We start from the raw sequence: 13,408 nt of genomic DNA, 5'->3' as shown, positions 1-13,408 counted from the left end.
AGCAGTCCTTCTCTTTCATTTTACCATCTGAGTATGTTTCCCTAAATAACATGCTCCCTTTTGCCTCTTTTTTTTTTTTTTTTTTTGGGTCCAGTCGTGGGGCCTGAACTCTGGGCCTGGGCGCTGTCCTTCAGCTCTTTAGCTCAAGGCTAGCGCTCTACCACTTGAGCCACAGTGCCACTTCTGGCTTTTTTCTTTTTGCTTATGTGGTGCTGAGGAATGGAACCCAGGGCCTTGAGCATGCAAGGCAAGCGCTCTACCACTGAGCCACCTTCCCAGCCCTAAAAACACTTTTTTTTTGTCAGTCGTGGGGCTTGAACTCTGGGCTTGGGCACTGTCCCTCAGCTCTTCAGCTCAAGGCTAGCGCTCTACCACTTGAGCCATAGCGCCACTTCCGGCTTTTTTCTTTTTGCTTATGTGGTGCTGGGGAATCGAACCCAGGGCCTCAGGCATGCAAGGCAAGCGCTCTACCACTGAGCCACCTTCCCAGCCTCCCTTTTGCCTCTTTTTGAATGATATTTAATGAAATCCTACTGGACTTATTTATTAGAGTCCTGCTTCTTTGGCCGCCTGTTATTTCAAGCTCCATCAGCTTGTTGTATGTAACTGAAATTTGTTTTATTATTTTTCTTCAGTAGTTCCCTGGAGGCCAGGTACATAGAAGCCATGTTATAAATATATGTTCACAAGGACAAGTCCTGACGAATGACCTAGAATTTAAGGAACTCTCTCTGGGCTGGATGGGATGGGATGACTGGGTGAGAAGTTTAGGGAGAATTAGTTCTTGGGGAACTTATGAGTAAGAAAGAGTCAGTCAGCTCAAGTGCATTTTGAATACAGAGCAAGGTAAGGCCTGGTCCTAAAAAGGGACTGGAATAGACAAATCTCTGGGCATGTGGACGTCAGGAAACCTGCAGGGCCTGACAGCAGGGACCTTCCTGTGAGGGGTGAGCAGGACAGATGGGGGTTGAGAGGGCCCCTGAGCTCAGTGTGGGGGCGAGCAGACAGGGGAGGGCCGCAGAGGGCCCAAGCATGTGGTTGGATTTCCTGCCAGAGAGCACAGCTCTCTGCTGGGGAAGGTGGCGGCTGCAGCTCCGCACAGGACAGGAGTCAGTGTCTTTCTGTTCCATCTTGTGTGTGAAGGGCTTGGGGGTTCTCAGGGGAGGGGAGAGGGTTCCCAGCGGCTGGCTTTGGTGAGCTGCTCCCCTCTGGGGCCTCTCTGAACTGCCCACTCAGGGCCTTGCTTTTTATTTTTCAGCCCCTAGATCTCTGTAACCCTGCCCGGACCCTCCTGCTGTCTGAGGAGCTGCTGCTGTACGAAGGGAGGAACAAAGCTTCTCAGGTAGGATGTGGGCACTGCCAGGCTGGCTCTCACTAGGCTTCCCTGGCCAGCCTCCAGGCCTCTCACCCTTCTCCCCTCTTACTAGTCTTAGAATTGTACAATTTAAGGATGTGGGGGGAGACCCAAAGCCTAGTCTCATTTCCTCTTCTTAAATAGCTACCTGTGGCTTGTACGCATCCAGCCACGGGGAACTCACCCCTCGCAAAGCCATTTAGTCCATCTTCAATGGTTCTAACTTTCCCCCAGCCCCCTAAGACATCCCATTGTTTTCTTGACTCCATTTATGGAGAAGAGATGACACATCTGGACTTTGATAGTGACTTTGTGGTGAGATTAAAGCTGTTAGCAAAAAAGCTTGAGAGGAATATCTATTACTTGAATTTCCTGAGTGTATTAGCCCCTTCAGACTTTTCCTGGGCTCTTGCTTCATCAGCAAGAGGAGGGGGGCCGAGGGGGTGGGGCTATGCCAATGTTCCTCATCTCTCATGGGAAAGACCTTACTCACACCAGGACCTAGCCCAGGCCCTGTCCTTGAGCTTAAATTGACTTGGGACCCAGATGTTGATGACTCACACATGTAGTTCTAGCTACTCAGGAGGCTGAGATATGAGGATCAAGGTTTCAAGGCAACCCAGGAAGAAAGGTCTCTGAGACTTTTATCTCCAATTAACTAACCAAAAGCTAAAAGTGAAGGTATGGCTCAAGTAGTAAAGCACCAGCCTTCAGCAAAAAAGCCAAGTGAGAGCATGAGACTCTGAGTTCAAACAGCAGTCTGTCTCTCTCTCTCTGTCTCTGTCTCTCTCTGTCTCTGTCTCTCTCTGTCTCTCTGTTTCTCTCTCCCCCTCCCCTCCTTGGGAACAGAAGGTGGAGCCTTGGAATCTGGCCTGGCTCACAGGCATAAACAGAAGGTTCGCTGCAGGTCAGTCCTGATGCAGACATAGTTCTTCCCAGGTAAATAGTCACTTGGCACAGTAGGAAGTTGGGGCAGGAACTTGGAGGCAGGACGCCTCTCCTCCAGATACCTTCCATCCTGTTTCTGGCTTTTCTTTCCCCATCTGCACAGTGGGTATGTGCGTATGTATTTGAGGGAGCTGAGTGGAGCCTGAGGCTGGCTGGTCTCGAAGGGCTCCGGTATGCCAGTGACCGTGGCTGAAGCACAGGTTGGCTTTTGCTTTGTTCTATTTAGTTTTTGAGAAAGCATGCTCCAGATGATGATTGTCTTTTTCCAAGAATGATCCCTGGGAAGACAGCATGCTTGTTCCGCTGCAGTGGGATGCTGAGGTCATATCTGCATCACATTTAGGAACTTCCTTCAGAATCTCAGCGTGTCCTCTGACCTGCCTCAGTGGCAGTAAAACCCCACTGGGTGAGGGGCTTTGGGCTTCTGGAGTGAGATGCTGCTGGTGCTGTATGTGGTGAAGAGGAATCCAGTGTGCAGGCCCAGCAGGTAAGCTGTGGCCAGATATCCAACAGACCAAGAAGAAGGCAGTGAGGATGGCAGTCACCCTGCAGCCCATACCTGTGTGGACATTCATTCATCATTCATCCTGTAAACAGGGGGGCCTGTACTGTGTAGCCTGCATGTGCAGTTTGCATACTTGATGTGGATAAGCTCTGTAGTTCTCCCAGGAGACACTCAATTATTTCCCCCCACTTTCTAGATGAGGAAACTCAGGCTGCCCCTGAGGCGACTGAGGGCCTGGGGGTTTCAGGGTGGGTAAGGAGTGGAACCAAATTGAATCCTCAGCTCTCTAGCTCAGCACTGCTTTCTAGGATCCCTGTTGCCTCTGGTATTTGTTAAAAAACAAACACACACCAGCCAAGCCATCACCATAGTTCAAATTCATCCTCCGTGTCTTTGCTTCATGGCTTAGGACGGACAGATTTCCCTCTTGAAGACTGAAGGGTATAATGTGAGGACCTATCTAATAAACATAGCCCTTTCTCTTGAAGTACAATAGCAATAGGAGGCTCTGGTAGATTTTCAGGTCTCTCAAGCTAAAAGCAGAAACCAATTCCAGAGGGTGTTGGGTAACTTTAGAGAACCTTAGCATCGTGGGTTCTCGTTGCTTCCCTGCGGCTTTCCGGCAAATGCTTTTCAGAACCAGAAAGGGCAGCCCCTATGAGCAGTGGATTTGTGGCTTGAGAGCCTTCATTTGCAGCAAGTGCTGCTGTGTGATTGACAGAAATCTGTATTGCTGGAGTATTCCCGCTTGTGTGGTGGGCCCCTCTCTTCTCTGGGCATGCTCAGATTTGTTAAAGCCTACGAGCTGACCCAGGGCCACTTCATGAACTGCTCTCACCGCACTCCCCTCCCTGTCTAAAAGTCACACACTTGTCCAATGTGTACCGAGATCCAATCAGCATTTTGGAGCAGCCCATTTGTACATTCAAACAATAGTTCCTCAGCATTTGCACTGTAGCCAGGCCCTGTGCTAGGTTCCTGGAATACTGTGAAGCACAAGACAGACACACCCTCACTTTACACACTGACTCACCAGTTTACCATTAACTAAGGTGCACTTAGGTCTTGTCTGCAAACTCTGATTCCCAGGAGAAGCTAGGTTAGGACCACTTGAGAAAGTACCCGCCATGTTGTAAGGCTGGCTCCTCTACGTAGACCTTCACTCAGTCTTTGACTCTGGAACATCAGATGTAAGTGGGAGGAGGTGTGCGGAAGACACCCGGAGGCTCCTGGGGCCAGGGGTGGAAGGCAGCAGGTAACTGGGTGATGGGCCTGGCATCATTCTTCTGTGGGCTGCCGGGAATTCTATTGGAGCAAGGGCAGGAGAAGGGGAAGGGTTTGGGAAGGGGTTCATACACATGCCCTGCCTTGGCACTTGGTCCTTGTCCTGCTTTGGCCTCTGTCTTGACTCCAGCTGTGTGCCAGCTCTGTCCTTTCCCTGACCTAACCTTTGGGGGAAATTCTTCACTCATGCCTTAATCACTTCCTGTCTAGACCATATTCTCAGCTCTGGGAATTGAGGATAGGGCAGTGGCTTAGGCCTTTTTTCACCTTGCCCATGGCTCCTCCCACTTGCCTTCCATCCAGCCCTCTCTGGGCCTTGGCGGTTTTTTTTTTTTTTTTTACTTTTGAGGCTCCTGGTGAATTGTCTCCTCCAACTTTTTCCGTGCCAGCTTCCTTGTCGGTCTGGAGGTGAGGCCAGATTTCTCTTGAGTGGATGCAGGAACAAGAAGGTTTGCTTCGTGTTTTCAGCTAGTGTACCTACCACCTTCATTCATTCTTTAGACTTTGCAGTTCCCTCCTTAGACATCCAATTCATGGAATATTTCTGGACTTCTCCATCATTTTCTTTGATTTTATTTACTTACTTAATTTCTTTTGCTCTTCTTAATTGGTTTCTGTTTGGGTGCTTTCACCTTCAGGGACAGAAAAGCTGCAGACACATTGCCGGTTCACTTAACCTCTTTGAGCTGTAAGGTCCTCTTTGGTCAGGGCAATAATGTTATTTAAATGAGGGGCCATGAGGCAGAAAGTAAAAGCTCAGCAACTGGGGACTTCTGTTGGGCAAGGTTGAAGCAGGGCCTTGCTGAAAGGGCTGCATGGGATTACCATTAAGATCCCTTTAGCTCAGAATTCTGGAGTCACTATGTTTGGGTCCCATGAGAGAGGCCAGAGCCCTGATAGCTTTGCTCTAAGATGTCCCCAAATCATTCCTCTGTCCCAATGCCCTCCACCTTATGTTTGTACAATATTTGAACTATTGCTAAATAGTGCAAATTTAAGAGAAATGTGTAAAGTAAAATCCTATTGCCCAGAATGAGGACAACAGTGAATATGTTAGATTCCCTCTCTCTCTATCCAGATATATATATATATATATATATATATATATATATATATATATATATATGCACATATATATACACACACACACACACATATAGAGGTGTTTGTTTCATAAAATATCATTATTCTCTGGGTATTTTTGCATAGCATTCTCGCTGTTTTGCTTTATGATAGACAGATTTCTTTTTTGGGGGGGGTCCAGCCGTGGGACCTGAACTCTGGGCCTGGGCGCTGTCCCTCAGCTCTTCAGCTCAAGGCTAGCACTCTACCACTTGAGCCACAGCGCCACTTCCGGCTTTTTTTCTTTTTGCTTATGTGATGCTGAGGAATTGAACCCAGGGCCTCAGGCATGCAAGGCAAGCACTCTACCACTGAGCCACCTTCCCAGCCCTGATAGACAAGATTTCTATTTCTTCGCACCTAGCTCCACTTGATTCTTTTTAATAGCTGCATAACATGCTACCAGAGGAAGATAGCATACTTTGTTGTGTATATCTTCTCTTGATGAACATTTATATTGTTGTTATTGTTATTACTGTAGGATCTGCCCCGTATTATTGAGACAAAGTCTCACTATGTAGTTCAGGCTGGCCTCTAATTCATGATCCTCCTATCTCTGCCACCTGAGTGCTAGGATTAAAGTCATGCACCACTGCACCTGGCTTTAAAAAAAAAATCTACAAAAGTGCTCCTGAGGACATCCCTATATGTGCATATTAATAAAGCTTTGTTAAGTATTTCTGTAGGAGAGAGTCTTAGGAGTGGAGTTGTGTGAGCCTCCTTAACAGTTTGTCAGCTTAGTGTCAGCATGTGGCTTTGTCAACTTGGGTAACAACACAGCACACCCTTGCTGTACCCCTCAATATGTGTAAGCCCTTCCGGCTAATTTTTCTTGCTGTAGAAGAGATGAGGTGTCAGGTGTGACACCTCAAAAGGGAAGTTTCCATAATTAATAATACTTGGTTTTTCTGAGAATCTAAAATTGGATTTTATTGCTCTTAAGGCCACTGCAGGATTTGCAAAACAAAGAGCAGTATAAACTGCAGTGGCCGTAGAGGATCAAGAGGATTTTTCTTCACTTAAAAATATGCTAAGCATGCCTATGGTTTCCCTATCGCGTCTAAAAATAGCTTTTTTCCTTTGTCTTTTTTTTTTTTGAGCAGTTAGTACGTAAAGGAGATAAAAGTTATGCACAAATCTGTATTAGAATGTGAGTAAACCGGCTTTTCCCTGAACCAATTTCTTATTAATGTGGTTAACAGTGATCTGCAAGGAATTTGGTGATATTGCTTTATACCCATGAGGCTTCACTTCATTCCCCAAACATCCAGGGCTGGGGGCTAAGGGCTCAAGGGCACATCAGGGCTACCGGGCTGTAAGGAGGCCTGTAGAGCCATCTGCTATGGAGAGTGCCGTCTACCAGCATTTCTTCGTTTAGGTCTTCAGTTTTGAGGAGGGGGGAAATAGACAACGGGGAACAAGGGCTGTCCTGATTGTAGGGAGGGTCTCTGTGTGAGTGGCAGGTCCACACTTGGGAGTTATCCCCGATTCTGTCTGACCTGCATGCATCCCCCAAGCTTCTGTTTCCCCTGTGGCCAAAGGACTGCAGAGCAGCAAGTTCCTATTTGCTGTCTCTCTGCGCAGGTAACACTGTTTGCCTACTCGGATCTGCTGCTCTTCACCAAGGAGGATGAGCCAGGCCGCTGCAACGTCCTGAGGAACCCCCTCTACCTCCAGAGCGTGAAGCTGCAGGAAGGTAAGAGGTGCCCAGACGTCCAGTCCAAGCAGACCCTCTGCGAGCCTGGAGCCAACCTCACTGAAGCATCTGGGTAGCCGCTGCGGCACTCTGCCCCAGCCCTGGCAGGCTTGCAGATGCTGGCACTTTATTCTAGGCTGGCAAGCCTTCTGATATACCATGACCTTTCCTAGGATGTTACCATTCTAGAGATCTTCAAGAGAGGCTACTGGACTGGGGGGGAAAGAACTTTGGAATCAGATAGACCTATGTTCAAATCCTGCCTCTGCTCTTCACTGCCAGTGTGAACCTGGGCAAGTTATTCAACCTGTCTGAGCCTGTTTTCTCATGTGAATACAGAGAGGCAATATTTACAGTACCCCAGGGTTGGGTGGTGGCAGTTCACACCTGTAATCCTAGTTTTTCAGGAGGTTGAGATCTGTTGATTGCAGTTCAAAGCCAACCTGGGCAGGAAAGCCTGTGAGACTCTTATCTCCAATTAACTACCAAAAAAGAAGGAAGTGGAAATGTGGCTCTAGTGGTGGAGCACTAGCCTTGAGCAGAAAAGCTCAGGGACAGGGCCCAGACCCTGAGTACAAACTGCAGGAGGCACCAAAAAAAAAATAAAAAATAAAAATACTAACAGTACTTCAGAAGGCTGTTGGATGAAGTTAGGTCATTCATGCAAAGCATCAGGCCCCAAAGAGGAACTCAGTAAATGCTCTTTGCCACCCCACTAAACCACAGGTATACATATTCATAGCAGAGACCAGTGGCCCTTCTCAGCCAGCAGCCTGGCCCTGGCTAGAGCCCCAGGAAGCTTCCAGGCCGTGTGGCTGGTGGGAGGGGAGGGGGTGGGTTGTGAGCAAATCATGCAGGAGGGTTCAGTGAATTCCTAGCCCAAAACTTTCCATCGCACACTGGGCCCACCGGGGAACAGAGACGGGAAGCCAGCTGTGAGTATCTGTCCAACAGGGTTGCTTTGGCGCCTGAGGTCTCCGCTGAAAGGGGCTCGGTTTCCTCTCCCAGATTATGCAAACAACAACAGACCTGGGTAAGCATAGGCAGTAGGGGCAGGGAGGAAAATATGAACGGCAAAAGAATTCTGTTTTGGCGGGTTTTGCTCCAGGAACACTTCCTGATTGCTTGCAAAGCCATCCTGTGTGCTGGATGCCCTGGCTGCTCTCCCTCCTTGGGAACCCGGCCGTGAGAGCACCTCCAGTCTCCACTCCCCACAGGAAGTCACTTACTAGGCTCCCACTCCGGCTCTGACTCTGTCCGGCCCACTGACCGGGATGGCCACTTAAGGGGCCAGCCCTGCTCTCCAGGCAAGTGGCTCAGCCTTTGACCAACGGGCAGTGGGAGGAGCTGTCCTCTGAGCCGCTTTTATAGGCAGCAGCCTGCCAGGTGGGTCCTCTGGGCCATCCTGGACTCTGCCCTAGGCTCCATGCTGTTGCTTTGTCCTCCCCTACCTGCATACCCAGCTTCCTGTCTGCCACTGTGCACACATGGATCCTTACAGCACTGCGGGCTCTAGGACCCAGCCCATCAGAGGAACACTGGGCAGTACAGGACAACTGCCATGACTGGAATGAAGCACCAGCTTTGCTGTGCATATTGCAGGTCCAGGCCTCAAATCCAGGACTCTCTCGGCCTCAGCTTCCTGTTAAATGGAGGGAGGGAAAAGAAAGAGTGTCTACAGCTGCCTGGGCTTTGGGTGGAGGTTGGGGTCAGGAGGGAAGGCGGTAGAAGTGAGAGCTGTAAGGGCAGGGCAGTAGCTGGAGGTTTGGGGGCCTGGGCTAATCTTTATCACTATATGCCCCCAGACAGAAGCTTTATGGCTGTGGGGAGAAGCTGAATAGTACCCATACTGCCTCTCTTCCAGCCTTGAAGAGGTGGGAGGGGAGGGCACCACTAGACTGGGTGTGGGTTGGGTTTTCCCCTCCTGTAGTCCCAAGACTTGAAGGGTGAGAGCCATCCTCTACTGAGCAGTGAGGGTTACAGTGGGTGGTTATGATCCCATCCCACATGTGCTACCTGGTGGGGGTGGGGTCTCCAGATGTGGAGCTGCACATAAGCCCCAGCCGTGAACATGCCTGGCTTCTTTGGACTGGAGTGTATCTGCCTGCAAATGCTGGTGCAGCTAGATAGGGCTGAGGGTGGCCAAGGTCTTGGGAGGAGAGATGAGCATGGATTCAGAGCCTGATGGATTTTGTTGTGAGAGAGGGTGTGTGCCTACCCTGGATTTGTTGGGAAGACAGTTTGGGATAGACCATAGGTCTAAGATGGTTTAGTGGCAGGCTTCTAGGGAGGGAGTGCCTGAAACTACCATGAGCAAAGAAAATGGCTTGGTGACACCTGAGTCGGCACTCAGGGCACACAGTCCTGTGTTTAGATGTCTTGCCAGGCACCAATGGAGCCTTTGCCCCCATTTCTCTGCAATAGTCTTGAGGTTCACCAAAGTCCTGGATTGTTCCTTTCTGCCACAGTTAAGTGTTGGAGCCTCAGAACCCCTTGTTCTGGGGCTGGCACCAGGTTTCCTGCCCTTCCCCCCTCAGCTCCCAGGAGACTTGCTGCTGCTGCAGGAGCCCAAGTGTGGACTGCATTTTAAAGGATGCATTTGGGTCCTTAGCTGGAGCCTCTGATTGCAGGACAGTGTGATGACCATTGTTTATAAATCAAAATTTTTAGATTCCTCTGTATGTGTGCTGGTACTAAGGCTTGAGCTCAGGGCCTGGGTGCTGTCCCTTAGCTTTTTCCTGTCAAGACTGGCACTTGAGCTACAGCTCTGCTTTTGTTTCTAGCTTCTTGCTGGCTAATTGGAGATTAGAGTCTCGTGGATTTTTCTACCCAGGCTGACTTCAAATTGGAATCCTCAGATCTCAGCCTCCTGAGGAGCTAGGATTATAGGTGTGAGCCACCATCATTCCACATTTCCTATGGTTTTTTTTTTGTTTGTTTTTTTGTCTCCTTTGTGTCAACATATATGGAGGCAAAGAAGATGGTAAAGAAGGAATGGACCTAGCATTTCCAGAAGCCTGGGGCTGGCAAGGCTTCTCCCCGGCAGGGGACAGTCCATTGTATCTGCTTTGTGATTGGTGCAAGGGACCCCAGCTCCATTAACCAACCATATCCCAGGACTTGGCATGGGATGTGGAACATTGTGGGCACCTAGAGAATGTTCATTGAGCTAATGAGTGAGTGAGTGAACAGGAGAGTCTAAACACTGTATCATCTTGGGAGCTAGGCTGCCCTGTCCCCCACCCTCTGCTCAGCGGGCGTGGCCACTTCAGCTTGGCCTGCCTCCTCTGCCTAGCCTCCTCCAAGCTTCAGCAGGACTGAATGACCGTGTAATGAGAACCTGCGGAGGGCTGGTGCTCACAATCAGGGCATCTCCGGTGAGCCAGAGCTCATTGTGGTCTCTTCCTGCCTCTACTGCCCGCTGGCTTTGCTACCTTTGTGTTTCTGTCTCCCAGGTGGCCAGCATCACACCCACAGTGTGTCTTTTTGGCTTGCCCTGGTCTCAGACGTGGCCTAGAAATATCTAGCTGACTCATGGGCTTCCCTTCTTCCAGGCTCCCTTCTTAGCTGCCTGGTCCCAAGTGGCTGGAGTGCTTTGGCTTAAGTCTTACTTGGTGGATGTTTTCTGAGGCATACTTCAGAGCCTACTTCCTTGGTAGCCACTGGGGTGGTTACTGAAGAAGAGAATTCTCTACTTCTGGAGCTTGTAATCTGGAGGAAAGTGAACCTGCATCAGGACAAAAGTGTGACACAGTGGTTAGGAACATAGCCTTTGGAGGAAGCCATTAGCTCTGCCACTTACTGTATGCCTGATACAAGTGTTTGTGTATGCGCATGTGTGCATGTGCATACTGGTACTAGGGCTTGAACTCAGGGCCTGGGTGCTGTCCTTTCGTTTTGTTCAGTCAAGGCTAGTACTCTACCACTTGAACCACAGCACTATTGTTTGGTGGCTAACTGGAGATAAGAATCTCATGGAATTTCCTGCCCAGGATGCTTTGAACTGCAATCCTCAGTTTTCAGCCTTCTGAGTAGCTAATATTACAGGCATGAGCCACCAGTGCCCAGCAAGTTATTTTGCTTCCCTGGCTTCAGTCTTTGTAAGGGGAGAAGAAGAACAAGAGCCCTTCTGCGCTGCCATAGCCAGTGGAGAGGATTTGGTGCATAGTTGAATTGGGATCTAAAACCAGAAAGGAGCCCTCTTGCCTCCTGTTTTTCCGCAGCTACAGCAGCTCCTCGCTGGCACTCTTGGCTCCTTGGCTTGTTGTTCTTTTGTGAGCCTCTGAATCATGCTGAGCACGGGCCCCCATTCCAGCCTCCTGTCACAGGGCTGCCAGCTCAAAGCTATGATGTGGAGCAGATTCCACCCCAAGTTTGCAGTCACATGAAGTGAGGTCAGAGCAGATAGGGCGGGGGGGCACGCCACCATGCTGAGAAGTTGTCAAGGTGATCCATCAGTTGTCCCCTGATGAGGAAATCAGCTCCTGTTTCTGTGAGCCTCTTATCCCCTGGCCTTCCCCTCCCTTCTAGACCTGCCTCTGTTCTCTTTACCAGCTTCCACAACTGACATTTCTGTCATTTTCTTATATAGATCTCTTTGGCATTAGGGTCTACCAACTCAACAAGACATCTCAATGTGTTTCCTTCCTTCCTTCCTTCCTTCCTTCCTTCCTTCCTTCCTTCTTCCTCTTTCCCTTCCCCTATTCCTTCCCCTTCCCCTTTCTCTTTTCTTTTTTTGTGTCAGTTCTGGGCCTTGAACTCTAGGCCTTATGCTCTCAGTTTTTTGGCTCAAGGCTAGTGATCTACCACTTGAGCCATACCCTCTACTCCTAGCTTTTTGCTGGTTTTTGGGATAAGAGTCTCACATACTCTTCTGCCTAGGCTGGGTTTGACCAGGATCCTCAGATCCTTTTGTCTCCACCCTCAGCAGCAGAGGAGGCTCTGGGATTGCAGTTTCATTCAACATGACATTTTAGAGGCAGGGCTCTACTCAACCCCACAGCCCATCTCCAGGTGGGAGAAGTAAAAACTTCTATTGTTTCTACTTCTGCTCATATACAGAGAGCATTTATTGTAAGTCTGAAGTGGACCCCACTTACTCATGAGGTATTTTCATCTGGCTCTGCTTAGTGCCACTGGTGCTTGGGAAATGTTGGTACTGGAAACTGTTTGGCTACCTCTAGGGGTTTGATCTTCACTTGTACCAGGGCCTTGTCTAAGGAGCTGGCCTGACTCATGGCTTCTGGTTAACTTTCTGTCTCCTAGTTGTGGCAAATATGGGTTTGAGAATTTCTTTGCTTTAAACATGTGTTGAAGGGGCCTGGCATTTGAGAGTAGGCTGTGCAGTGGGTCAGAGTACAGGCTGTGGAACCAGGATGCCAGATTGAAATCTAGGCTCTCCTCTGGGCAAACTGCTTCCTCCAGCTGAGCCTCAGGTCTTGCATGAGCTGTGGTACATGGACAGCCCTGCTGCTGGGAGAGGTTATAAGGAGTGGGTAGGTGCTCTGCCACTGAGCTACACTCCTGCCCTCAAGCTGATATGTGTAGTGTCAACTGAACTCCAAAGTTCTGTGGTACTTAAAAGTGTCTGCTGTTACGCATGCTATATAGTTGCTTCCCTCAAAAATGCCAGCCTCAGCCAGTGCCCATGGCTCAGGAGACTGAGATCTGAGGGTTGTAGTTCAAAGCCAGCCTAGGGAAGAAAGTTATGAGACTTTTATCTCCAATTAACCAGCAAAAAAAGCTAGAAGTGGAACTGTGGCAGAGCCACAGAGAGTATTAGCTTTGAGAGAAAAAAAAAAAGCTAAGGGACACCATTCGGTCCCTGAGTTCAAGCCCCAGTAACTGCACAAACACAGAAGAAAAAAGAAAACAAAAAAATAACCTAGGCAAGGTATGATGTTTCACACCTATAATTCCAGCTACTTGGGAGGTAGAGACAGGAGGATTGCAGTTAAAGCCCAGCACAGATAAAAGTTTGAGACTCCATCTCAAAGACAAATTTTCAAAAAGCAAAAAGATTGGAGGCATGGCTCAAATGGTAGTGCTTGCCTTGCAAGTGGTAGGCCCTGAATCCAGTCCCCAGTTGCAGAGCAGGGAGTCAGCCTCCCTAGTGAAGTTGGTTGCTTGTAGTGCTGGGAGTTTGTGGCCACTCCAGGCCTGGGTCAGACAAGTGCTCTGGTCAGGCCTGGTCAGACAAGTGGAGGTACTTCTGGGTTCCAAAGGAATAGCCAGGATGAGAGTCCTTGGGGTGGAGAGTAGGGGTGGGGGTGGGGAGACAAGTGGGCTTTTGCTCTGCTCTCTTCAGTCTTTGTCCCTTGAGCAGAGTTGTGTCTCCACCAGGTTGCCCCCAAAGCCTGGTCATCTCTCAGACCCTTGTGCTGCCACATGGCTCCTTGCTGAGTTTCAAAATGGTGGAGTGTTGAACTCCACCTTGGAGGTGAGCCGCCTCCCTGCCCTCATTATATGGATGTGGAGACAGGGAAGCCCCCCAGGACCA

At 49.4% G+C, this 13,408-nt stretch overlaps 1 protein-coding gene across 4 annotated transcripts in view; it reads left to right on the top strand.

Moving 5' to 3' along the window:
* Positions 1–13,408, top strand: part of Rgs3 (regulator of G-protein signaling 3) — a 126,023-nt gene that overhangs the window by 49,215 nt on the left and 63,400 nt on the right. For 3 of the 4 annotated variants that reach the window (XM_013030144.1, XM_013030145.1, XM_013030148.1), the window contains 2 exons: positions 1,259–1,342; positions 6,798–6,909. In XM_013030144.1, the coding sequence (XP_012885598.1) occupies positions 1,259–1,342; positions 6,798–6,909 (196 nt within the window). Of the gene's footprint in view, positions 1–1,073; positions 1,110–1,258; positions 1,343–6,797; positions 6,910–13,408 lie in introns of those variants that run through there. The other variant, XM_013030146.1, reaches the window with a different exon arrangement.

The sequence above is a fragment of the Dipodomys ordii genome, unplaced genomic scaffold (genome assembly GCF_000151885.1).
Source record: "Dipodomys ordii isolate 6190 unplaced genomic scaffold, Dord_2.0 Scaffold127, whole genome shotgun sequence".
Lineage (NCBI taxonomy): Eukaryota > Metazoa > Chordata > Mammalia > Rodentia > Heteromyidae > Dipodomys > Dipodomys ordii.
Note: the sequence above shows the minus strand (reverse complement) of the source record. Positions and strands in the feature narration are given on the sequence as shown.